The sequence below is a fragment of the Zophobas morio genome, unplaced genomic scaffold, assembly GCF_036711695.1.
Source record: "Zophobas morio isolate AGI-343-1 ecotype UQ-CSIRO unplaced genomic scaffold, CSIRO_AGI_Zmor_V1 ptg000022l, whole genome shotgun sequence".
Classification (NCBI taxonomy): domain Eukaryota; kingdom Metazoa; phylum Arthropoda; class Insecta; order Coleoptera; family Tenebrionidae; genus Zophobas; species Zophobas morio.
In genome coordinates this window covers 10,348,801-10,376,440 of record NW_026972127.1, presented here as the reverse complement: position 1 = coordinate 10,376,440, position 27,640 = coordinate 10,348,801, and the positions used below count along the sequence as shown (strand labels likewise).

The 27,640-nt window shown below is 41.5% G+C and overlaps 1 protein-coding gene across 1 annotated transcript; it reads left to right on the top strand.

The window, feature by feature from the left end:
* Positions 1–24,641: 24,641 nt before the first annotated feature.
* Positions 24,642–25,709, top strand: LOC135133598 (uncharacterized). The gene is made up of 2 exons (XM_064062048.1): positions 24,642–25,382; positions 25,596–25,709. The coding sequence occupies exons 1-2, from the start codon at positions 24,642–24,644 to the stop codon at positions 25,707–25,709; spliced, it is 855 nt and encodes a 284-aa protein (XP_063918118.1).
* Positions 25,710–27,640: the final 1,931 nt, after the last annotated feature.

Below are 27,640 nucleotides of genomic sequence, written 5' to 3'. Positions count from 1 at the left end.
TTTGTATCTATCGTCTTTATTTTAATAATCTTCCGAGTTGTTTCTCTTACTTCGTCCTTGTTCTCTATGTTTCTTGTTTTAACCACATTCTCTATTATTTCAAAGTTATTTCTCATTTCTGTCATTTCTGGATACCTATCCCTGAACATTTTTTGAATACTTCGGTTCATATCCGGGTCTCCCGGTTCTGCTATTACTAGCATGCACTCGCTCTTTGTTTCGCTCAATGGGTTTCCCACTACTACCTCCACGTTTTCGAAAGCATTTTGTTCCCATGCATTATTTTTGATTTTATCGAATTTTTCTCTATTGTCCGCTTCTAATATTTCTTGCTTTGTAACGTTCATTTTTTGAACACCTCTCTCTGCTATTTTCTCCGCTTTTCTTAGTTTTTCCATTAGCCGTTCTTTTTCTTCATGCACAGCTGCTATTTTTTCTTCCAACTTTTTCTTTGTTATCTTACTTTCTTCTTCTATATGTTTTACTGTCCCCTTCAGGGTGTCTATTTTTTTTTGCCACTCTTTTCCTTTTTCATCTTCTTCTTCCTCTTTTACTCTAATGATTTCTATTAATTTTTTATAACTTCTTTGTATAATTTCGATACTTTTCTTTACAGGTACATGAACGTTCCTGTTTTCTTGAATGAAGTTACCTAACACCTCCAATTCTTTGCTTAGCCTCTCTTCGGCTTCAGCATGTCGTCTCTTTAGTAGATTTGCATCTCTACCTATTTTATGTTCCTTATTTTCCGGAGATTCGGTCGCCTTCCTCTTCGCTCCCTTCTCTGTATCACTTCCGTTCGTATTTGCTCTTGGTCTACCAAGGCCCCATGGCTCCCAGTTGGTTCTCAAGCTGGACACTTTTTGCCCTTCTTTCTCGGGAGGTGTTCTCGAGAGTGATTCCCTCCTTTTGAAAGGGTCTTCGTCCTTGCTTGTCTCCTTTTTGTCGTTTGTACTAGAGCTGAAACTCTCGTCCTCTTTCCCCTCATCCTTATTTTTTGTTTGTTTTAGTTTGTCCATTTTGTTCCCACGTCTTGGGTACCGATCGGAGTCGCCCCTCGGCAGTGGTCCCATACCGAGGGGAAGGCATTTATACTGCAGGGTGCGCCTGGTGCCCTGCAGGTTTTTACGACTTCGCTGTCGGTTCTTTTATAGAGGTTGCCTCCTCGCGGGCCGGCCGATTAAGGCAAGCCCCCCGGCCAAGGGTCCCCACAGACGTACCGCCGCCGCGCTCAACGGCGGTTGTTGACTGTGGGCCTTGGTTACGGTGTGTGTCCGAGTGGCTACGCTCCACCACCCGCCTTCGGGTCGTGAGCCTAAGTCGTGTCAGTGTCCATGCCTTTTTCGAGCGTTAGTCCTCCCTCGATGGGCTGCCACCTTGTCGTGGTGAGGGAGCTTTTCACCAAGAGCAGCCCACCTGACTAACTACAACCATCTCTTCAACCTGTCTCTTGCCTAGGTCGTCATAAGTGTTTTTTATTCATGGAGGTTGTCTCCTCCGTTGCTCTATTTGGTCCGCGGTGGCTATTTTATTTCACCACTACCCGCCGGCAAGCCGGTGAGGGCATTCCCCTATCCGCCACGTGGGGGACGCGCCCGGTAGGAGTTTGGCTTCTCCCCCGAGCTGACCTGACCTGACCTGACCTGACCTGACCTGACCTGACCTGACCTGACCTGACCTGACCTGACCTGACCTGACCTGACCTGACCTGACCTGACCTGACCTGACCTGACCTGACCTGACCTGACCTGACCTGACCTGACCTGACCTGACCTGACCTGACCTGACCTGACCTGACCTGACCTGACCTGACCTGACCTGACCTGACCTGACCTGACCTGACCTGACCTGACCTGACCTGACCTGACCTGACCTGACCTGACCTGACCTGACCTGACCTGACCTGACCTGACCTTTTTTTTTTTTTTTTTTTTTTTTTTTTTTTTTTTTTTCTTGGGGGAGGAGGGGAAACCTTCAAAAGGCTCCCCGCGAGAAGATGTCATATTCGCGGGGGAGTGGGGGATTTTTACCGCCCTAAAACCCCTCCCCATTCTTCTGAAGACAGCCAGTACCGTCCTTAGGACATTTCTTTGGCCTGCCTTCGGTCTCACTATTTTTTCCTTTCTATACTTCTTTCTTTCTCTCTTTTTACGTCCATTATGTCATTTATATATTTGTTTATGTCATTCCAGTTTTTCTCGCTCTTTATCATCATGTTTGTCATGTTTTCTTTCGATATACTATCCTTTATTTTCGTGTTTAGCTCTAGCCTTTTTTCCTTAAATCTTTTACATTCAAATACTGTGTGTTCGGGGGTATCCTTTACGTCCTCTTCGCAGAACCAGCACAGACCCGTTTCATCTTTTTTTATTCTTTTTCTATATGTATTAAAGGTTCCATGTCCAGTTAACACCATGCTCAGATTGTAGTTTAGCTCTCCATGTCCTCTGTTTATCCAAGGCTCAATGTTATTTATCAACTCCTTTGTCCAACACCTTTCTTCGTTCCACCTCGCTTGCCAATTTGTTAGTAGGTCTCTTCTGCTCATTTCCTTGCTTTTACCTTTCTCTATGTCTTCCTTTTCTATGGCCAGGAGTTCTAGTGGTGGCAAACCCGCTATTACCAATACTGCACTGTGTCTAACCGTTCTGTATGCCCTGGCTACCCTTATGGCCAGACGTCGGTTTAGCCTTTCCAGTTTTTCTTTATAGATTTTTGTTTTCCACACTTTCATCCATAAGGGGGCTGCGTACATAATTACCGATTTGGCTACCGTCGCATATATCCTTCTAGTGGTGTCTCCAGGGCCTCCGATATTTGGCATAAGCCTCATTATTGCAACGGCTTTTTTCTCTGCATGACTAACCACATGGTCTACATGAGCTGCCATTCTAAGGTCTTTGTCTATTACTAGTCCGAGGTATTTTATTTTTTTTTGTGTTTTGACGTAAAAATTTTCCGATATCTTTATTTTTAATTCCGGTAGTTTTCTCCTCCCCGACAGTAGAACTGCGTCTGTCTTTTCAAGATTTAATGTTAAGTCCATTTTGTCCAGCTCATTTTTTACTAATTGAATTGCGTCTTTGGCTTTTTCTTGCATTTCTATTTCGCTTTTTGCGCACACCACCACCGCGAGATCGTCTGCGAATGCGACCAAACTAGTTCCTTTTGGACATTTTATTTTTAAGATTCTGTCATACAATACATTCCACAATATTGGGCCTAGCACTGAACCTTGGGGGACTCCGCATGTTATTTCCTGTACTCGTCCTCTACTTGTTCTTATTTTCCTGTTTGTCAGATATTTTTGTATCACCTTTATTAAATGCCTACCTATTTTTTTGTTGATCAGTTCTTCTACTATGATTTCCCATCTGGCTGAATTGAATGCATTGCTAATGTCTAACGTAACTAGGAGACAAAATCCCCTGTTTTTATATCCCACTTTGTTTGTCTCTTCAGCTCTCTGCATCACATATTTGATTGCGTCTAAAGTTGACCTCCCGCATCTGAATCCGTATTGCTGTTCCGACAGATCCCCGTTTTCGCGTATTTCGTTTTCCAGTCGTGTTTTTATTAGTCTTTCATACAATTTACTAATGTTATTTAAGAGACATATTGGTCTAAATTCCTTATTTTGCATTTCAGGTTTCATGGGTTTCTCTATCAGCACTAATTTGGCTATTTTCCATTCCGTCGGAAATGCCCCTTTTTGCCATAAGCTGTTTATACAATCCAATAGCAGGTGGTAATTTCCCTCGGCTACCGCTTTTATTATTTCTATTTTTATACCGTCTGGTCCGGGAGCTTTCTTATTTTTACATTTGCTTAATGCCTCCTTAAGTTCTTCTACGGTAAAATTTGGCTGCTGCTCTGTGTATTCGGGTTCATCCCACGTTATCTGTGGCTTTGAAGGAAATAATTTCTTAATTTGTGCTTCTTCAGTCTCTTCATCTGGGATTGGCGTACACTTTCTAAACTTCTTTGTTATGATTTTGTATCCTTTCCCCCATCTATCTTCGTCGATCTCCAGTAATAGACTTTTCCACGCATCGCTTTTTGCTTTTCTTATAGCTATTTTAAGATTCAATTTAGCTTTTTTATATGCCACTTCTGCTTGTTTTCTCCTATCTTCAATATTTATGTCCCTTCCTGTTTTTGTCATTTCTCGTCTCTTTTTTATGGTGGTTCTTCTTAGCTCCGCAATTTCTGCATTCCACCAGTAAACTGGTAGCCTTCTTTTGCTTTTGTTTGTCTTACTCAGGGAATTATTGCACACTTCTTTTATAGTCTCTGTTAAATATTTCACTTTCTCGTTTAAGTCAGCATTTATTGGAAAATCCCAGTATTCGGCTATTTGTTTTTTTATTTTTTCTAACCCTGCTGTATTTAGTATCCAACTATTAGTTTTTTCCGGTTCTTGGATTCTTTTTGTCTGTTTATTCCTTGTATAGAAGATGTTATTGTGGTTACTTAAGTTCTCGCTGTCTGTATCTACATACCAGTTCGAGATTTCTTTCGCGACCATTTCTGTGGCTAGTGTAATATCAATGACCGACGATCCTCTTTCAGTTTGGAATGTTGGTCTATTGCCAACATTTATTATCCAAAGCCCTGCCTCGGCTATAAATTCTTCTAGTATCTTCCCCCTACTGTCTGTGTATTTAGCTCCCCATGTTTTAGATTTAGCATTTAGATCCCCCGAAATTATCATTTTGTTTGTATTTTTTTTTCCTTTTATATCTCTTTGTAACTTGTCTAGAAAGCACAGAAATTGTTGATTGCTCTTGTTGGGAGAAAAATAGCACGAATAATACAGAGTATCTTCTATTCGGACCCACACATAGCCTGGCCCTTTTCCACATTCACTCACATTCGATTTGAAAATATCACAGACTATTATCACAGCATCTTGTTTAGTATCACAGTATATATCACTTGTTCCCAGTGCCTTTATATTTGGTTCTTGGGCTAGCACCAGATCTATATTTTTTTCCTCTATGGTCTTTCTCATAAGTGCCATGGCCATGGCTGATCTGTTTAGATTCACTTGTAGGAACCTATGTTGTGTCACCATTTTGGTGAGCGGTATTTTGTTTATTTGCGCCATTTCAGTTTAATTTTTGCGGAGCCTCCGCACTTCTCTTAGCTTCCTTTAATGCTATTCTGAAGATCTTACATGCTGAACTACCCGCTGTGTGCCCTTCTTTTTCGCAAAGTGGACATTTTGCCTCGTTGTTACACTGCCCGGCTTGATGCCCTTCTTTCCCACATTTATAGCATGTATTTCTTCTATCTATTTCTTCTGAACATTCACTCGCTGCATGTCCGTAACCCCAGCACCGATAACATCGCGTCATCTGCATACGTTCTTCGATTTTACCTTTTACAATTCCTATCATCACAAATTCTTTCCTGATCAGGGTTTCCGCGCTGTCTTTATCTATCGTTATCGTGATTGTTTGTGTGTTATTTCTCGTTGGTCTCACTTCGCCTACTTTCATCTCTACTTCTCCTCTATCTCCCAATTCTCTCCTGATTGCCTGTTTAACTTCTTCTTTATTAGTTGTTGCGTCTAGGTTTCTTATAAACAGTGTTTTCTTGTTTCTATTTATGTTTGTTATTTGTCTCACGTTTGCCTCTTCAATATTTTCTATAATTGTTTTTCTTATGTTTTGTTCCTTTTCCTGGTCTTTATCTGTTATAATCAGCATTTTACCATCTCTCGTACTCCTCACCGTTCTTATAGCTTTTCTATCTTCCTTTTCCGCCAGTGTGGCTTTTACTTCTTTTAAGAGGGTATTGTAGTCGACTCCTTTTTTTTCGACCACTATCGCGTACGAATTTGTTGCTTTGAACTGTCTCTTTCCGGTTTCTGCTTGAAGACTTTTCGGTACGTACATTTTTATTTTTGTTTGCGTCTCCATGAATATACACTGCATCATCTTTCTCAGTTCTTCTCCTTCTATTTCTGCTATCTTATGTGTCACTATGTTTTCTATTTTTTCTTCCTTCGTGTATTCTCGAACTTTTTCTAATAGATCCCATAGGTCATCCTTTGTATCTATCGTCTTTATTTTAATAATCTTCCGAGTTGTTTCTCTTACTTCGTCCTTGTTCTCTATGTTTCTTGTTTTAACCACATTCTCTATTATTTCAAAGTTATTTCTCATTTCTGTCATTTCTGGATACCTATCCCTGAACATTTTTTGAATACTTCGGTTCATATCCGGGTCTCCCGGTTCTGCTATTACTAGCATGCACTCGCTCTTTGTTTCGCTCAATGGGTTTCCCACTACTACCTCCACGTTTTCGAAAGCATTTTGTTCCCATGCATTATTTTTGATTTTATCGAATTTTTCTCTATTGTCCGCTTCTAATATTTCTTGCTTTGTAACGTTCATTTTTTGAACACCTCTCTCTGCTATTTTCTCCGCTTTTCTTAGTTTTTCCATTAGCCGTTCTTTTTCTTCATGCACAGCTGCTATTTTTTCTTCCAACTTTTTCTTTGTTATCTTACTTTCTTCTTCTATATGTTTTACTGTCCCCTTCAGGGTGTCTATTTTTTTTTGCCACTCTTTTCCTTTTTCATCTTCTTCTTCCTCTTTTACTCTAATGATTTCTATTAATTTTTTATAACTTCTTTGTATAATTTCGATACTTTTCTTTACAGGTACATGAACGTTCCTGTTTTCTTGAATGAAGTTACCTAACACCTCCAATTCTTTGCTTAGCCTCTCTTCGGCTTCAGCATGTCGTCTCTTTAGTAGATTTGCATCTCTACCTATTTTATGTTCCTTATTTTCCGGAGATTCGGTCGCCTTCCTCTTCGCTCCCTTCTCTGTATCACTTCCGTTCGTATTTGCTCTTGGTCTACCAAAGCCCCATGGCTCCCAGTTGGTTCTCAAGCTGGACACTTTTTGCCCTTCTTTCTCGGGAGGTGTTCTCGAGAGTGATTCCCTCCTTTTGAAAGGGTCTTCGTCCTTGCTTGTCTCCTTTTTGTCGTTTGTACTAGAGCTGAAACTCTCGACCTCTTTCCCCTCATCCTTATTTTTTGTTTGTTTTAGTTTGTCCATTTTGTTCCCACGTCTTGGGTACCGATCGGAGTCGCCCCTCGGCAGTGGTCCCATACCGAGGGGAAGGCATTTATACTGCAGGGTGCGCCTGGTGCCCTGCAGGTTTTTACGACTTCGCTGTCGGTTCTTTTATAGAGGTTGCCTCCTCGCGGGCCGGCCGATTAAGGCAAGCCCCCCGGCCAAAGGTCCCCACAGACGTACCGCCGCCGCGCTCAACGGCGGTTGTTGACTGTGGGCCTTGGTTACGGTGTGTGTCCGGGTGGCTACGCTCCACCACCCGCCTTCGGGTCGTGAGCCTAAGTCGAGTCCGTGTCCATGCCTTTTTCGAGCGTTAGTCCTCCCTCGATGGGCTGCCACCTTGTCGTGGTGAGGGAGCTTTTCACCAAGAGCAGCCCACCTGACTAACTACAACCATCTCTTCAACCTGTTTCTTGCCTAGGTCGTCATAAGTGTTTTTTATTCATGGAGGTTGTCTCCTCCGTTGCTCTATTTGGTCCGCGGTGGCTATTTTATTTCACCACTACCCGCCGGCAAGCCGGTGAGGGCATTCCCCTATCCGCCACGTGGGGGACGCGCCCGGTAGGAGTTTGGCTTCTCCCCCGAGGACCTGACCTGACCTGACCTGACCTGACCTGACCTGACCTGACCTGACCTGACCTGACCTGACCTGACCTGACCTGACCTGACCTGACCTGACCTGACCTGACCTGACCTGACCTGACCTGACCTGACCTGACCTGACCTGACCTGACCTGACCTGACCTGACCTGACCTGACCTGACCTGACCTGACCTGACCTGACCTGACCTGACCTGACCTGACCTGACCTGACCTGACCTGACCTGACCTGACCTGACCTGACCTGACCTGACCTGACCTGACCTGACCTGACCTGACCTGACCTGACCTGACCTGACCTGACCTGACCTGACCTGACCTGACCTGACCTGACCTGACCTGACCTGACCTGACCTGACCTGACCTTTTTTTTTTTTTTTTTTTTTTTCTTGGGGGAGGAGGGGAAACCTTCAAAAGGCTCCCCGCGAGAAGATGTCATATTCGCGGGGGAGTGGGGGATTTTTACCGCCCTAAAACCCCTCCCCATTCTTCTGAAGACAGCCAGTACCGTCCTTAGGACATTTCTTTGGCCTGCCTTCGGTCTCACTATTTTTTCCTTTCTATACTTCTTTCTTTCTCTCTTTTTACGTCCATTATGTCATTTATATATTTGTTTATGTCGTTCCAGTTTTTCTCGCTCTTTATCATCATGTTTGTCATGTTTTCTTTCGATATACTATCCTTTATTTTCGTGTTTAGCTCTAGCCTTTTTTCCTTAAATCTTTTACATTCAAATACTGTATGTTCGGGGGTATCCTTTACGTCCTCTTCACAGAACCAGCACAGACCCGTTTCATCTTTTTTTATTCTTTTTCTATATGTATTAAAGGTTCCATGTCCAGTTAACACCATGCTCAGATTGTAGTTTAGCTCTCCATGTCCTCTGTTTATCCAAGGCTCAATGTTGTTTATCAACTCTTTTGTCCAACACCTTTCTTCGTTCCACCTCGCTTGCCAATTTGTTAGTAGGTCTCTTCTGCTCATTTCCTTGCTTTTACCTTTCTCTATGTCTTCCTTTTCTATGGCCAGGAGTTCTAGTGGTGGCAAACCCGCTATTACCAATACTGCACTGTGTCTAACCGTTCTGTATGCCCTGGCTACCCTTATGGCCAGACGTCGGTTTAGCCTTTCCAGTTTTTCTTTGTAGATTTTTGTTTTCCACACTTTCATCCATAAGGGGGCTGCGTACATAATTACCGATTTGGCTACCGTCGCATATATCCTTCTAGTGGTGTCTCCGGGGCCTCCGATATTTGGCATAAGCCTCATTATTGCAACGGCTTTTTTCTCTGCATGGCTAACTACATGGTCTACATGAGCTGCCATTCTAAGGTCTTTGTCTATTACTAGTCCGAGGTATTTTATTTTTTTTTGTGTTTTGACATAAAAATTTTCCGATATCTTTATTTTTAATTCCGGTAGTTTTCTCCTCCCCGACAGTAGAACTGCGTCTGTCTTTTCAAGATTTAATGTTAAGTCCATTTTGTCCAGCTCATTTTTCACTAATTGAATTGCGTCTTTGGCTTTTTCTTGCATTTCTATTTCGCTTTTTGCACACACCACCACCGCGAGATCGTCTGCGAATGCGACCAAACTAGTTCCTTTTGGACATTTTATTTTTAAGATTCTGTCATACAATACATTCCACAATATTGGCCCTAGCACTGAACCTTGGGGGACTCCGCATGTTATTTCCTGTACTCGTCCTCTACTTGTTCTTATTTTCCTGTTTGTCAGATATTTTTGTATCACCTTTATTAAATGACTACCTATTTTTTTGTTGATCAGTTCTTCTACTATAATTTCCCATCTGGCTGAATTGAATGCATTGCTAATGTCTAACGTAACTAGGAGACAAAATCCCCTGTTTTTATATCCCACTTTGTTTGTCTCTTCAGCTCTTTGCATCACATATTTGATTGCGTCTAAAGTTGACCTCCCGCATCTGAATCCGTATTGCTGTTCCGACAGATCCCCGTTTTCGCGTATTTCGTTTTCCAGTCGTGTTTTTATTAGTCTTTCATACAATTTACTAATGTTATTTAAGAGACATATTGGTCTAAATTCCTTATTTTGCATTTCAGGTTTCATGGGTTTCTCTATCAGCACTAGTTTGGCTATTTTCCATTCCGTCGGAAATGCCCCTTTTTGCCATAAGCTGTTTATACAATCCAATAGCAGGTGGTAATTTCCCTCGGCTACCGCTTTTATTATTTCTATTTTTATACCGTCTGGTCCGGGAGCTTTCTTATTTTTACATTTGCTTAATGCCTCCTTAAGTTCTTCTACGGTAAAATTTGGCTGCTGCTCTGTGTATTCGGGTTCATCCCACGTTATCTGTGGCTTTGAAGGAAATAATTTCTTAATTTGTGCTTCTTCAGTCTCTTCATCTGGGATTGGCATACACTTTCTAAACTTCTTTGTTATGATTTTGTATCCTTTCCCCCATCTATCTTCGTCGATCTCCAGTAATAGACTTTTCCACGCATCGCTTTTTGCTTTTCTTATAGCTATTTTAAGATTCAATTTAGCTTTTTTATATGCTACTTCTGCTTGCTTTCTCCTATCTTCAATATTTATGTCCCTTCCTGTTTTTGTCATTTCTCGTCTCTTTTTTATGGTGGTTCTTCTTAGCTCCGCAATTTCTGCATTCCACCAGTAGACTGGTGGCCTTCTTTTGCTTTTGTTTGTCTTACTCAGGGAATTATTGCACACTTCTTTTATAGTCTCTCTTAAATATTTCACTTTCTCGTTTAAGTCAGCATTTATTGGAAAATCCCAGTATTCGGCTATTTGTTTTTTTATTTTTTCTAACCCTGCTGTATTTAGTATCCAACTATTAGTTTTTTCCGGTTCTTGGATTCTTTTTGTCTGTTTATTCCTTGTATAGAAGATGTTATTGTGGTTACTTAAGTTCTCGCTGTCTGTATCTACATACCAGTTCGAGATTTCTTTCGCGACCATTTCTGTGGCTAGTGTAATATCAATGACCGACGATCCTCTTTCAGTTTGGAATGTTGGTCTATTGCCAACATTTATTATCCAAAGCCCTGCCTCGGCTATAAATTCTTCTAGTATCTTCCCCCTACTGTCTGTGTATTTAGCTCCCCATGTTTTAGATTTAGCATTTAGATCCCCCGAAATTATCATTTTGTTTGTATTTTTTTTTCCTTTTATATCTCTCTGTAACTTGTCTAGAAAGCACAAAAATTGTTGATTGCTCTTGTTGGGAGAAAAATAGCACGAATAATACAGAGTATCTTCTATTCGGACCCACACATAGCCTGGCCCTTTTCCACATTCACTCACATTCGATTTGAAAATATCACAGACTATTATCACAGCATCTTGTTTAGTATCACAGTATATATCACTTGTTCCCAGTGCCTTTATATTTGGCTCTTGGGCTAGCACCAGATCTATATTTTTTTCCTCTATGGTCTTTCTCATAAGTGCCATGGCCATGGCTGATCTGTTTAGATTCACTTGTAGGAACCTATGTTGTGTCACCATTTTGGTGAGCGGTATTTTGTTTATTTGCGCCATTTCAGTTTAGTTTTTGCGGAGCCTCCGCACTTCTCTTAGCTTCCTTTAATGCTATTCTGAAGATCTTACATGCTGAACTACCCGCTGTGTGCCCTTCTTTTTCGCAAAGTGGACATTTTGCCTCGTTGTTACACTGTCCGGCTTGATGCCCTTCTTTCCCACATTTATAGCATGTATTTCTTCTATCTATTTCTTCTAAACATTCACTCGCTGCATGTCCGTAACCCCAGCACCGATAACATCGCGTCATCTGCATACGTTCTTCGATTTTACCTTTTACAATTCCTATCATCACAAATTCTTTCCTGATCAAGGTTTCCGCGCTGTCTTTATCTATCGTTATCGTGATTGTTTGTGTGTTATTTCTCGTTGGTCTCACTTCGCCTACTTTCATCTCTACTTCTCCTCTATCTCCCAATTCTCTCCTGATTGCCTGTTTAACTTCTTCTTTATTAGTTGTTGCGTCTAGGTTTCTTATAAACAGTGTTTTCTTGTTTCTATTTATGTTTGTTATTTGTCTCACGTTTGCCTCTTCAATATTTTCTATAATTGTTTTTCTTATGTTTTGTTCCTTTTCCTGGTCTTTATCTGTTATAATCAGCATTTTACCATCTCTCGTACTCCTCACCGTTCTTATAGCTTTTCTATCTTCCTTTTCCGCCAGTGTGGCTTTTACTTCTTTTAAGAGGGTATTGTAGTCGACTCCTTTTTTTTCGACCACTATCGCGTACGAATTTGTTGCTTTGAACTGTCTCTTTCCGGTTTCTGCTTGAAGACTTTTCGGTACGTACATTTTTATTTTTGTTTGCGTCTCCATGAATATACACTGCATCATCTTTCTCAGTTCTTCTCCTTCTATTTCTGCTATCTTATGTGTCACTATGTTTTCTATTTTTTCTTCCTTCGTGTATTCTCGAACTTTTTCTAATAGATCCCATAGGTCATCCTTTGTATCTATCGTCTTTATTTTAATAATCTTCCGAGTTGTTTCTCTTACTTCGTCCTTGTTCTCTATGTTTCTTGTTTTAACCACATTCTCTATTATTTCAAAGTTATTTCTCATTTCTGTCATTTCTGGATACCTATCCCTGAACATTTTTTGAATACTTCGGTTCATATCCGGGTCTCCCGGTTCTGCTATTACTAGCATGCACTCGCTCTTTGTTTCGCTCAATGGGTTTCCCACTACTACCTCCACGTTTTCGAAAGCATTTTGTTCCCATGCATTATTTTTGATTTTATCGAATTTTTCTCTATTGTCCGCTTCTAATATTTCTTGCTTTGTAACGTTCATTTTTTGAACACCTCTCTCTGCTATTTTCTCCGCTTTTCTTAGTTTTTCCATTAGCCGTTCTTTTTCTTCATGCACAGCTGCTATTTTTTCTTCCAACTTTTTCTTTGTTATCTTACTTTCTTCTTCTATATGTTTTACTGTCCCCTTCAGGGTGTCTATTTTTTTTTGCCACTCTTTTCCTTTTTCATCTTCTTCTTCCTCTTTTACTCTAATGATTTCTATTAATTTTTTATAACTTCTTTGTATAATTTCGATACTTTTCTTTACAGGTACATGAACGTTCCTGTTTTCTTGAATGAAGTTACCTAACACCTCCAATTCTTTGCTTAGCCTCTCTTCGGCTTCAGCATGTCGTCTCTTTAGTAGATTTGCATCTCTACCTATTTTATGTTCCTTATTTTCCGGAGATTCGGTCGCCTTCCTCTTCGCTCCCTTCTCTGTATCACTTCCGTTCGTATTTGCTCTTGGTCTACCAAGGCCCCATGGCTCCCAGTTGGTTCTCAAGCTGGACACTTTTTGCCCTTCTTTCTCGGGAGGTGTTCTCGAGAGTGATTCCCTCCTTTTGAAAGGGTCTTCGTCCTTGCTTGTCTCCTTTTTGTCGTTTGTACTAGAGCTGAAACTCTCGTCCTCTTTCCCCTCATCCTTATTTTTTGTTTGTTTTAGTTTGTCCATTTTGTTCCCACGTCTTGGGTACCGATCGGAGTCGCCCCTCGGCAGTGGTCCCGTACCGAGGGGAAGGCATTTATACTGCAGGGTGCGCCTGGTGCCCTGCAGGTTTTTACGACTTCGCTGTCGGTTCTTTTATAGAGGTTGCCTCCTCGCGGGCCGGCCGATTAAGGCAAGCCCCCCGGCCAAAGGTCCCCACAGACGTACCGCCGCCGCGCTCAACGGCGGTTGTTGACTGTGGGCCTTGGTTACGGTGTGTGTCCGGGTGGCTACGCTCCACCACCCGCCTTCGGGTCGTGAGCCTAAGTCGAGTCCGTGTCCATGCCTTTTTCGAGCGTTAGTCCTCCCTCGATGGGCTGCCACCTTGTCGTGGTGAGGGAGCTTTTCACCAAGAGCAGCCCACCTGACTAACTACAACCATCTCTTCAACCTGTTTCTTGCCTAGGTCGTCATAAGTGTTTTTTATTCATGGAGGTTGTCTCCTCCGTTGCTCTATTTGGTCCGCGGTGGCTATTTTATTTCACCACTACCCGCCGGCAAGCCGGTGAGGGCATTCCCCTATCCGCCACGTGGGGGACGCGCCCGGTAGGAGTTTGGCTTCTCCCCCGAGGACCTGACCTGACCTGACCTGACCTGACCTGACCTGACCTGACCTGACCTGACCTGACCTGACCTGACCTGACCTGACCTGACCTGACCTGACCTGACCTGACCTTTTTTTTTTTTTTTTTTATAAACGAGGAGAAATGCTTTACGCACGCCCCCAGGTACGGGGGTAGTGTGGGACTCCAATCTCTCTAGAGATTGTATACCCACTAAAACTCCTCTCTCCTCCTGGCGTTACTGTGGTGTCCCCGTCGTTTGGACCTTACACCAACAGGCGCCTTGTCTTTCATCCTACTTCTTTTTCTTTCCTCACTTCGTCTTCTTCCTTTTGCCGCATTATTGTCACTATTATGTTGTTAATATTTTTCCAAGTGTTCTCATCTCTCAGCATGGCTTCGATCACTTTCTCCAACCTTAAATCACCTTCTACCCATCTTATAAGCTCCTCTCGCTGTTGTTGCCATCTTCTGCAGTGTACTATTGTGTGTTTCGGGTTATCTTCTTCTTCCTCGCAATACACGCATCTGCTGTTATCTTGTTTATTGATCCTTTTCCTGTATGTTGCAAACACCCCGTGGCCTGTTAATATCTGGGTTAGATAAAAGGTAATTTCGCCGTGTTTTCTTTTCACCCAATTGCATATGTTTGGAATTAGCTTGTAAGTCCACCTGCCTGCCCCTGATGCATCCCACTCTGCTTGCCACATACCGATTGTCCTATCTCTCTCCTCTTGCCTGTTTATTTCCTCCCCTTTTTGTTTCCTTTCATAAATCCTCTTACGTTCTTGTGCGAGAAGGTGTACGGGTACCAGGCTCGCGATCACCATAACGGCGTCTGTTGAGACCGTCCTGTATGCCGATGCTACTCTGAGTGCCATTATTCTTTGTGCTCTTAATATGATATTCCTATGTACTACTTTATTTGTTACTTCTGCCCATATAGGTGCACCATACAGCAGGACTGATTGCATCGAGAGAGCCAGTACCCTTCGTTTCGAACCCCTGGGACCTCGAATATTAGGAAGTATGGCAGAGACTGCGTTTGCCGTCCTACTCGCTTTGCCACAAACATGCCTGAGATGTGGACCAAAGGTAAGACCTCTGTCTAATATTATGCCCAAATATGTCACTTTTTTAACAGTTGTAATTGTCGTATCGTCTAACTCAAAATATATGTCTTTGTCATTTCTATTGTTCAGGACTATTGCCATAACCTTATCCTTCGCTACTTCAAGTTTATTCGTCTGTAGCCACAGTCTAATTGAATGCAACACTTCATCTCCTTTGATCATTAAGTTTTCTTTTGTGGTTGCAGTAACCAGAGCGGCTAAATCATCAGCATACCCTAGCATACTCGTTCCTTCTACCGTTGTGCATTCGAATATGTCGTCGTACAAGACGTTCCACAAGGTCGGTCCGAGAACCGAACCCTGTGGAACGCCGCCCCCTATGTGTTCTTTTTGTTTTGGGGAAATTTGAATTTTCCTTTCGGATAAATACGACGCTATCGTGTTGACCAAGTACTCGCTCACCCCGCGGTTCTTTAATTTTGTTATTATCTTCTCCCAAGAGGCCTGATTAAATGCATTTTTGATATCGATTGTTATAAGGGCACACCACATGTTTTTATTTTTAGCTTCTCTGGCTGTTTGTACCACCTTAGTTATGGCATCTACTGTCGTCCTACCTTGTCGAAACCCAAATTGATATTCACTGAATCCTCCTAAGCTTTGTATCTCCGTTATTAGTCGCGTATTTATTATATTTTCATAAACCTTCGCTAATGCGTCTATCAAGCAAATAGGCCTGTACTTGGTTTGGTCCTGAGGATTCTTTTTCGGCTTTTCTAGCAGTATCAACTTCGTAATTTTCCAGATATCCGGAAAGATATTGTCGTTCAGCATTTGGTTGAAGATTCGAAGAAAATATTCTGAGTTCGCGTTAACCATATGTTTGATCACCTCTGGTGGAAGTCCATCTGGTCCGGGTGCTTTTCTTGATTTGATTTTCCTCGTTGCCGCTTGTAGTTCTTCCGCCGTTATTAATTGTTTATTTTCTTCAATTTCTTTTTGTTGTTTCGGGAATGTGTCGATATCGGTCACAAAGAGTTTGTTAAACTGAGTGACGCGTTCTTTGGGAGTTAGTGCAATTTTTGGTGCCGTATATCGTAATTGTGCCATCACTATTTTGTAGCCATCTCCGTATACATCTTCATCTAGCCGATCGCAGAGTTCTTTCCATCCCTTTTTCTTTTCAGCAGCTATTTCTTTGCACAGTTTCCTCTTTGCGATTTTATACGTGTTTTTCTTTATTGTTCGTTGTTCTTCAGATCTTGTCTCCTTTTGGAATTCTTTCCTTTTCTTGTGCACTTCAGAAATCAATCTTTGTATGGAGTCAGTCCACCAGTACGGCATGCCACCTCCTTTGTCTACTCTAACGCGAGGAGTGCTCTGTTCGTAAGCTTTAATCAGTTCTTCCCTACATGTTCCCAATTCCGCGTGGTTTGATATATTATCTCGAAATATTCTCTCCATCTTTTCTAAGTTAGTATTGCCGTATCTATATGTATTTATTCGTGTTTGCGTTGTCGTAATATCTAGTTTTATGGCTTGATGATCGCTCAGTGACAATTCATTTTTCAACACACACCATCTCGGGTTCTTATCCATTATATTGTTATCGACTATAGTCAGGTCTACATATGAAATTCCATTAGGTCGTATGAGTGTTGGTTCTTTTCCATCATTGAGTATATTCAAGTCCAGAGCAAATGTCCATTCCAATACTGTTTCTCCCCTACGATCTGTTACTTTACCTCCCCAGTACATATGTTTAGCATTGAAGTCTCCGGCCACTATCAGTTTCTTGTCTAACTTCTTCGTTACCATCACCGCATTTTGTAATTCTTTCATATTTTCCAAAAAGGTTTCAAAAGAGCTATTAGGACTTATGTATACACTAAACATCACATACTCTCTGGTTTCTACACATACGTAGCAGTTCCCCATCTGGATATTGGTGACTTGCTGATTTAAGCTAGTCTTGATTATGGCCGTGGTTTTTTCTCTATTCATATAGATATTACTTTTCCTGCTGCACATAGATATATTGGGTTCGGAGACAATCATAAAGTCGTAGCTGTCTCTTTTGACCGTAGCATAGGCAACATCGTGTGCTGCCTTGCTACAGTTCGCATTTAGCTGTAACAGCTTGAATTTTATTTTTTCCTTTTGTCTTTGGCAGCGGTCAAGGCCCTTATAAAGGACCTGCACTTACCGCTTCCAGCCTGATGTCCTTGTTCATTGCACAGTGGGCAATAAGGTATCTCTTGGCAGTCTCTGGCTATGTGCCCTTCTTTCGTGCACCGCTGGCATATGTCCTTTCTGTCTTCCCCCGTGCATTCCTTGGCTTGATGGTCGTATTGCCAACACTTGTAACATCTTCTCAGTGTTATTCTTTCTTCTATTCGACAGATCTCAAAGCCTATCTTGACTTTGCCCATTTTTAATAGTCTATTGGCGTCTTCTTCTGCTACTAATAACGTTGCAATTTTATTCTCATTTTTAGTAGGTCGAACTGATTTGACAATAAATTTTTCGGGTATACTAATGTATCCTGCGTCTTTCAATGCTTCCTCTATCTCCCCCGTCTCTATTGTAATGTCTAGGTCCCTTACATGGAGTACTTTTGTTCTGACTCCTCCTAACGAAATTGCTTTCCGTCCTTCGAATATCTCTTTAATCTTGTCATTTGTGTTTGTGTCCTCTTTTGCTATCTTGATAAGAAGTTCCCCGTTTTTTGTTTTCCGTACTCCTTTTATATTTTCTTTAACTAGCTGTTCCTCTTTCAGCCCTTCTTTTAGTTTCCTTACTGTATCAGCATATGACACGGAGTCATCTTTTCGTATGAGGATTGCTTCTCCTCTTTTTTTCCTTTGTCTCTCTTCTTCTTTATCATTTCGTCTACTCAATATTATATTGATTTTGTATCCCATATTGTGATAATTCACTTCTACCATTTTTCTAAATTTCTCACCGAGTATACCTACCGGGCAGACTATCGTCGCCATCTTCTCCTCCGCCGTGTTTATTATTTTTGTCATTTCCTTTAGTATATGGAAAACATCTTGTTCCGTCCTACCGTCTTGCTTGGTTGGGTCATAATATACAGTCGTTAGTCTTCTTGTCATCTTCTTTTGTGTTTTTTGTATTAGGTAAGATACAGTCTGTTCAATTGCGACATAACTTCCTCCTTGACATTCGATTTTTTCTCCATGTAAAAGTTCTGGATATCTGTTCAGAAACATTTTACTTATTCTTGTCCTTCGTTTAGGTTCTATGTCCATGAAAAGGATCATATTTCCATCATTACACTTTGCCGGGTCTTCAATCTTAATTTCTGTACATACAAAACTGGATGGGGTCCAATTTTTGTCCTGTACATTAACGAACTCTTCATACGTAGATATTTCTGTTTCGTTTAAATCGAACTGTGGTTCTATTGTTCCTCCATTCTGTCCCTCTTTACTCACTTGTCTGGCGAGCTCTTTCTCTAACTTTTTTATTTGTTCCAGATGCCGCATTTGCTCTTCTTTCATATAAATAATATCATGTTTAAGTGTCCTTATTATTTCTTCTTGGTTCTTTATGCGTTCCTCTGCTTTCTGCCGTCTTTCTGATATCATTTCCTTTTCATTCTTATACTCATTAGTCACCCTATTAACTATACTATTTATTTCTGTCGCCCATGCTTTAATCTCCTTATGTACGTTTTTGTTCTCCTTGACAAATTTATTAAGGTCATCTGTCTTAGACCTCAGTTTCGAGATAAGTTTATGTTCTACCTCTGTTATGCTCGTAACTTGCGTCTTTGGTGGGCTATCTTCCGTATATTTCCTTTTCTTGGCATATTCGCCTTCCATCTGGGCGACGGTTCCTCTCACGCTACATCCCCATGTTGCGGCCCTAACCCTTGTAGGTGTTAAGAGAACGGATTCTTCTGTGGTTTCTCTTGTTATCTCCTTAGCCGGAGACCTTACTACTCTGGGTTTCCTTGCGAAAATCTCTTTTTCTGCGTCGATAACGAGCATCTCACTCATCATTTTCTCTTCTTTTCCAGTATCACTAGTAGACGCTGCGGCCTGGTCACCCACCACAAACGCCTCGCAGTCTCTGGATGACGACCCGGGATCGGCCTGCTCGACCACCTCTCCCGTGCCGGGACTGTCAGTTCCGAGTTCCGACTGCCCGTAAGTTTCTTTCATTTTATTAAGATCCATTATTGTTTCTTAAGCATTTTAGAGCTCCTGCCAGCGTTTCTTCAGCCGCCCGCTCCGGGTCAGACGCTGACCAGGGGAGCCGCCCATTATGGGACAGACGCTTCCTGGCTTTAATAGAGGTCTGGTGGATAAGAAAAGGAAAAGAAAGACCCCTAGCCCTCGGAAACCTAATAGCGTCGGGGTCTGAAAACAAGTATGTTAGCCAAGAGAGGCCGAGAGTAAAGACTTAAAGCCTACCACCCGCATAGAAGAAGGAGAGTGGGAGAGAAGATGAAAGAAACCAGCCATCTAGTGTGATGACTGAGGGTGGTCCGCGGTGTTGGTTTTCACACGGATATTGGGGGGTTTTAATCCCTCTCACCGTGCTTATAGCCGACACTAACCATTTTCCTTACGCAAAATGGCCACTCCCCTATCCGCCACCCGGGGGACGCGCCTGGTAGTTAGCCACCCCAGGGACCTGACCTGACCTGACCTGACCTGACCTGACCTGACCTGACCTGACCTGACCTGACCTGACCTGACCTGACCTGACCTGACCTGACCTGACCTGACCTGACCTGACCTGACCTGACCTGACCTGACCTGACCTGACCTGACCTGACCTGACCTGACCTGACCTGACCTGACCTGACCTGACCTGACCTGACCTGACCTGACCTGACCTGACCTGACCTGACCTGACCTGACCTGACCTGACCTGACCTGACCTGACCTGACCTGACCTGACCTGACCTGACCTGACCTGACCTGACCTGACCTGACCTGACCTGACCTGACCTGACCTGACCTGACCTGACCTGACCTGACCTGACCTGACCTGACCTGACCTGACCTGACCTGACCTGACCTGACCTGACCTGACCTGACCTGACCTGACCTGACCTGACCTGACCTGACCTGACCTGACCTGACCTGACCTGACCTGACCTGACCTGACCTGACCTGACCTGACCTGACCTGACCTGACCTGACCTTTTTTTTTTTTTTTTTTCTTGGGGGAGGAGGGGAAACCTTCAAAAGGCTCCCCGCGAGAAGATGTCATATTCGCGGGGGAGTGGGGGATTTTTACCGCCCTAAAACCCCTCCCCATTCTTCTGAAGACAGCCAGTACCGTCCTTAGGACATTTCTTTGGCCTGCCTTCGGTCTCACTATTTTTTCCTTTCTATACTTCTTTCTTTCTCTCTTTTTACGTCCATTATGTCATTTATATATTTGTTTATGTCGTTCCAGTTTTTCTCGCTCTTTATCATCATGTTTGTCATGTTTTCTTTCGATATACTACCCTTTATTTTCGTGTTTAGCTCTAGCCTTTTTTCCTTAAATCTTTTACATTCAAATACTGTATGTTCGGGGGTATCCTTTACGTCCTCTTCACAGAACCAGCACAGACCCGTTTCATCTTTTTTTATTCTTTTTCTATATGTATTAAAGGTTCCATGTCCAGTTAACACCATGCTCAGATTGTAGTTTAGCTCTCCATGTCCTCTGTTTATCCAAGGCTCAATGTTATTTATCAACTCCTTTGTCCAACACCTTTCTTCGTTCCACCTCGCTTGCCAATTTGTTAGTAGGTCTCTTCTGCTCATTTCCTTGCTTTTACCTTTCTCTATGTCTTCCTTTTCTATGGCCAGGAGTTCTAGTGGTGGCAAACCCGCTATTACCAATACTGCACTGTGTCTAACCGTTCTGTATGCCCTGGCTACCCTTATGGCCAGACGTCGGTTTAGCCTTTCCAGTTTTTCTTTGTAGATTTTTGTTTTCCACACTTTCATCCATAAGGGGGCTGCGTACATTATTACCGATTTGGCTACCGTCGCATATATCCTTCTAGTGGTGTCTCCGGGGCCTCCGATATTTGGCATAAGCCTCATTATTGCAACGGCTTTTTTCTCTGCATGGCTAACTACATGGTCTACATGAGCTGCCATTCTAAGGTCTTTGTCTATTACTAGTCCGAGGTATTTTATTTTTTTTTGTGTTTTGACGTAAAAATTTTCCGATATCTTTATTTTTAATTCCGGTAGTTTTCTCCTCCCCGACAGTAGAACTGCGTCTGTCTTTTCAAGATTTAATGTTAAGTCCATTTTGTCCAGCTCATTTTTCACTAATTGAATTGCGTCTTTGGCTTTTTCTTGCATTTCTATTTCGCTTTTTGCACACACCACCACCGCGAGATCGTCTGCGAATGCGACCAAACTAGTTCCTTTTGGACATTTTATTTTTAAGATTCTGTCATACAGTACATTCCACAATATTGGCCCTAGCACTGAACCTTGGGGGACTCCGCATGTTATTTCCTGTACTCGTCCTCTACTTGTTCTTATTTTCCTGTTTGTCAGATATTTTTGTATCACCTTTATTAAATGACTACCTATTTTTTTGTTGATCAGTTCTTCTACTATAATTTCCCATCTGGCTGAATTGAATGCATTGCTAATGTCTAACGTAACTAGGAGACAAAATCCCCTGTTTTTATATCCCACTTTGTTTGTCTCTTCAGCTCTTTGCATCACATATTTGATTGCGTCTAAAGTTGACCTCCCGCATCTGAATCCGTATTGCTGTTCCGACAGATCCCCGTTTTCGCGTATTTCGTTTTCCAGTCGTGTTTTTATTAGTCTTTCATACAATTTACTAATGTTATTTAAGAGACATATTGGTCTAAATTCCTTATTTTGCATTTCAGGTTTCATGGGTTTCTCTATCAGCACTAGTTTGGCTATTTTCCATTCCGTCGGAAATGCCCCTTTTTGCCATAAGCTGTTTATACAATCCAATAGCAGGTGGTAATTTCCCTCGGCTACCGCTTTTATTATTTCTATTTTTATACCGTCTGGTCCGGGAGCTTTCTTATTTTTACATTTGCTTAATGCCTCCTTAAGTTCTTCTACGGTAAAATTTGGCTGCTGCTCTGTGTATTCGGGTTCATCCCACGTTATCTGTGGCTTTGAAGGAAATAATTTCTTAATTTGTGCTTCTTCAGTCTCTTCATCTGGGATTGGCGTACACTTTCTAAACTTCTTTGTTATGATTTTGTATCCTTTCCCCCATCTATCTTCGTCGATCTCCAGTAATAAACTTTTCCACGCATCGCTTTTTGCTTTTCTTATAGCTATTTTAAGATTCAATTTAGCTTTTTTATATGCCACTTCTGCTTGTTTTCTCCTATCTTCGATATTTATGTCCCTTCCTGTTTTTGTCATTTCTCGTCTCTTTTTTATGGTGGTTCTTCTTAGCTCCGCAATTTCTGCATTCCACCAGTAGACTGGTGGCCTTCTTTTGCTTTTGTTTGTCTTACTCAGGGAATTATTGCACACTTCTTTTATAGTCTCTCTTAAATATTTCACTTTCTCGTTTAAGTCAGCATTTATTGGAAAATCCCAGTATTCGGCTATTTGTTTTTTTATTTTTTCTAACCCTGCTGTATTTAGTATCCAACTATTAGTTTTTTCCGGTTCTTGGATTCTTTTTGTCTGTTTATTCCTTGTATAGAAGATGTTATTGTGGTTACTTAAGTTCTCGCTGTCTGTATCTACATACCAGTTCGAGATTTCTTTCGCGACCATTTCTGTGGCTAGTGTAATATCAATGACCGACGATCCTCTTTCAGTTTGGAATGTTGGTCTATTGCCAACATTTATTATCCAAAGCCCTGCCTCGGCTATAAATTCTTCTAGTATCTTCCCCCTACTGTCTGTGTATTTAGCTCCCCATGTTTTAGATTTAGCATTTAGATCCCCCGAAATTATCATTTTGTTTGTATTTTTTTTTCCTTTTATGTCTCTCTGTAACTTGTCTAGAAAGCACAAAAATTGTTGATTGCTCTTGTTGGGAGAAAAATAGCACGAGTAATACAGAGTATCTTCTATTCGGACCCACACATAGCCTGGCCCTTTTCCACATTCACTCACATTCGATTTGAAAATATCACAGACTATTATCACAGCATCTTGTTTAGTATCACAGTATATATCACTTGTTCCCAGTGCCTTTATATTTGGCTCTTGGGCTAGCACCAGATCTATATTTTTTTCCTCTATGGTCTTTCTCATAAGTGCCATGGCCATGGCTGATCTGTTTAGATTCACTTGTAGGAACCTATGTAGTGTCACCATTTTGGTGAGCGGTATTTTGTTTATTTGCGCCATTTCAGTTTAATTTTTGCGGAGCCTCCGCACTTCTCTTAGCTTCCTTTAATGCTATTCTGAAGATCTTACATGCTGAACTACCCGCTGTGTGCCCTTCTTTTTCGCAAAGTGGACATTTTGCCTCGTTGTTACACTGCCCGGCTTGATGCCCTTCTTTCCCACATTTATAGCATGTATTTCTTCTATCTATTTCTTCTAAACATTCACTCGCTGCATGTCCGTAACCCCAGCACCGATAACATCGCGTCATCTGCATACGTTCTTCGATTTTACCTTTTACAATTCCTATCATCACAAATTCTTTCCTGATCAAGGTTTCCGCGCTGTCTTTATCTATCGTTATCGTGATTGTTTGTGTGTTATTTCTCGTTGGTCTCACTTCGCCTACTTTCATCTCTACTTCTCCTCTATCTCCCAATTCTCTCCTGATTGCCTGTTTTACTTCTTCTTTATTAGTTGTTGCGTCTAGGTTCCTTATAAACAGTGTTTTCTTGTTTCTATTTATGTTTGTTATTTGTCTCACGTTTGCCTCTTCAATATTTTCTATAATTGTTTTTCTTATGTTTTGTTCCTTTTCCTGGTCTTTATCTGTTATAATCAGCATTTTACCATCTCTCGTACTCCTCACCGTTCTTATAGCTTTTCTATCTTCCTTTTCCGCCAGTGTGGCTTTTACTTCTTTTAAGAGGGTATTGTAGTCGACTCCTTTTTTTTCGACCACTATCGCGTACGAATTTGTTGCTTTGAACTGTCTCTTTCCGGTTTCTGCTTGAAGACTTTTCGGTACGTACATTTTTATTTTTGTTTGCGTCTCCATGAATATACACTGCATCATCTTTCTCAGTTCTTCTCCTTCTATTTCTGCTATCTTATGTGTCACTATGTTTTCTATTTTTTCTTCCTTCGTGTATTCTCGAACTTTTTCTAATAGATCCCATAGGTCATCCTTTGTATCTATCGTCTTTATTTTAATAATCTTCCGAGTTGTTTCTCTTACTTCGTCCTTGTTCTCTATGTTTCTTGTTTTAACCACATTCTCTATTATTTCAAAGTTATTTCTCATTTCTGTCATTTCTGGATACCTATCCCTGAACATTTTTTGAATACTTCGGTTCATATCCGGGTCTCCCGGTTCTGCTATTACTAGCATGCACTCGCTCTTTGTTTCGCTCAATGGATTTCCCACTACTACCTCCACGTTTGACCTGACCTGACCTGACCTGACCTGACCTGACCTGACCTGACCTGACCTGACCTGACCTGACCTGACCTGACCTGACCTGACCTGACCTTGACCTGGGTCATGACCTGACCTTGACCTGGGTCATGACCTGACCTTGACCTGGGTCATGACCTGACCTTGACCTGGGTCATGACCTGACCTTGACCTGGGTCATGACTTGAAAATGTTATCCGTAGGGAGTCATAGTTACTCCCTCGACCTTGACTTGTTGCTGATAGGGAGTCATAGATACTCCCCCGACCTTGACTTGTTACTGATAGGGAGTCATAGTTACTCCCTGGACCTTGACTTGTTACTGATAGGAAGTCATAGTTTCTTTCTTGACCTTGACTATTTGTTGGTAGGAAGTCATAGTCACTCCCTCGACCTTGACAAGTTATTGATAAGGAGTCTTAGTCACTCCCTCGACCTTGACAAGTTATTGATAAGGAGTCATAGTTACTCCCTCGACCTTGACTATTTGTTGAGTGGGAGTCATAGTTACTCCCTCGACCTTGACTATTTGTTGATAGGGAGTCATAGTTACTCCCTCGACCTTGACTTGTTACTGATAGGGAGTCATAGTTACTCCCTCGACCTTGACTTGTTACTAATAGGGAGTCATAGTTACTCCCTGGACCTTGACTTGTTACTGATAGGAAGTCATAGTTTCTCCCTCGACCTTGACTATTTGTTGATAGGGAGTCATAGTTACTCCCTAGACCTTGACTTGTTACTGATAGGGAGTCATAGTTACTCCCTCGACCTTGACTATTTGTTGAGAGAGAGTCATAGTCACTCCCTCGACCTTGACTTGTTATTGATAGGTAGTCATAGTTACTCCCTTGCCAAAAAAGTCAAAAACAGTGTCACACCCGGAAAGTTTAAGACAGTCATAGGCTTCTCATACACTTGCCTGGATGCCGTAAGACATAGATGACGGAAACAAATTCGACCTTGGCGACAATATGGCGGTCCATTTCTTACTCTTCACCTCTTAGAGAGTCATAGGCGTCTCATACGCATCTATAAAGCTTGCCTGAATGCCGCTTGTAATTTATAAGTACGACGAATTCCATTTTTTCAGAAAAAAATGACAAAGTCCGTTTCACACACCTCGTGTTTTGTACGGTCATAGGCGTCTCATACGCATGGCTTACGCTTGCCTGGATGCCGTTTGACGGTGACAACCGAGAGCAAATTCGACCTTGGCGACGAAATGGCGGTCCATTTCTCACCCCTCACCCTTTGATGGTCATAAGCTTCTCAAAGAGCACTCATTCGCCTGCCTGAATGCCGTTTGCGATTTTTTACTATGAAAAAATTATTTTTACGAAAAAATGACTAAGTCCGTTTCAAACGAGCTTCGGCTCACGAAAAAAGCGGAGGTCCGTCCTACGAGCGCACCTAGACCCGATCTCCGAACTGGAGTCGTCTCGAAAATGCAAAATCTACCAGAAACGGTTTTTTTTGGTAAAATCGTATTATGGGTGTTCTTTGAAAGGTGGCTCATTGCTTTTGGATGACAAAAAACTTTAAATAAAACAAAAAAAATTAACCAGTTTATTAATAACTAACATTACATTTGCAAACATTTTTAAACAATTGGTATTCATACTTACTCCTTCGACCTTGAGTTTCTTAAAGGTTCGGGAAGTCATGGCTCAAAGAAGAGTGCTTCCTTGTGTTCAGGTGGTTCTGCTGTCAAAAACGACTGACGATTCTCCAACTAATAGGAGAAAAATCTGACAAGTCACACTAACTTTTTGAAATTGTTTGCATATGTAATGTTAGTTATTAATAAACAAAGTAAATTTTTAAATTTTTTAATTGGTTAATTTTTTAATTTGTTTAATTTTTTTCACTGTAAAATATTTTTCATAGGCATCTTATACCCATCTCATTCGCTTGCCTGGATGCCTTATGCGAGTTTTAGCTATGAAAAAAACGATTTTTACGAAAAAATGACAAAGTCCGTTTCTGACGAGTCTCGGCTCACGCAAAAAGCGGAGGTCCGTCCGTCGAGTGCACCCAGACCCGACGTCCGAACTGGAGTCGACTCGAAAATGCAAAATCTGTTAGAAACGATTTTTTTTGCTAAAACTGCATCTTGGGTGTTGTACAGAAAGTCAGAAGATGTTGAATAACGCCATTTTTCAAGGTCCGTTTTCGAGCTCGGGCCATTTTCAAGGTTATGTCATTTTCAAGACCATGTATGTCATTTTCAAGGCCTTGTATGTCATTTCAAGGCCATGCCATTTTCAAGGTTATGCCGTTTTAAGGTTATGTTTATGTCATTTTCAAGGCCATGTCATTTTCAAGGTTATGCCATTTTCAGGGTTATGCCATTTTCAAGGTTATGCCATTTTCAGTGTTATGCCATTTTCAAGGTTATGCCATTTTCAAGGTTATGCCATTTTCAGTGTTATGCCATTTTTAAGGTTATGCCATTTTCAAGGTTATGCTATTTTTATGGTTATGCCATTTTTATGGTTACCCCATTTTCAAGGCCATGTTATTTTCAAGGTTATGTCATTTTCAAGGTTATGTCATTTTCAAGGTTGTCATTTTCAAGGTTATGTCATTTTCAAGGTTTTGTCATTTTTAAGGTTATGCCATTTTCAAGGTTATGCCATTTTCAAGGCCATGCCATTTTTCAAGGCCATGTATGCCGTTTTCAAGGCCATGTATGCCGTTTTCAAGGCCATGTATGCCGTTTTCAAGGCCATGTATGCCGTTTTCAATGCCATGTATGTCATTTTCAAGGCCATGTATGTTATTTTCAAGGTTATGCCGTCTTAAGGTTATGCCATTTTCAAGGCCTTGTCATTTTCAAGGCCATGTGTGTCATTTTCAAGGCCATGTCATTTTCAAGGTTGTGCCATTTTTAAGGTTATGCCATTTTCAAGGCCATGTCATTTTTAAGGTTGTCGTTTTCAAGGTTATGCCATTTTCAAGGTTATGCCATTTTCAAGGTTATGTCATTTTCAAGGTTATGTCATTTTCAAGGTTATGCCATTTTCAAGGTTATGTCATTTTCAAGGTTATGTCATTTTCAAGGTTATGCCATTTTCAAGGTTATGTCATTTTCAAGGTTATGTCATTTACAAGGTTATGCCATTTACAAGGTTATGCCATTTTTAAAGTTATGCCATTTTTAAGGTTATGCTATTTTCAAGGTTA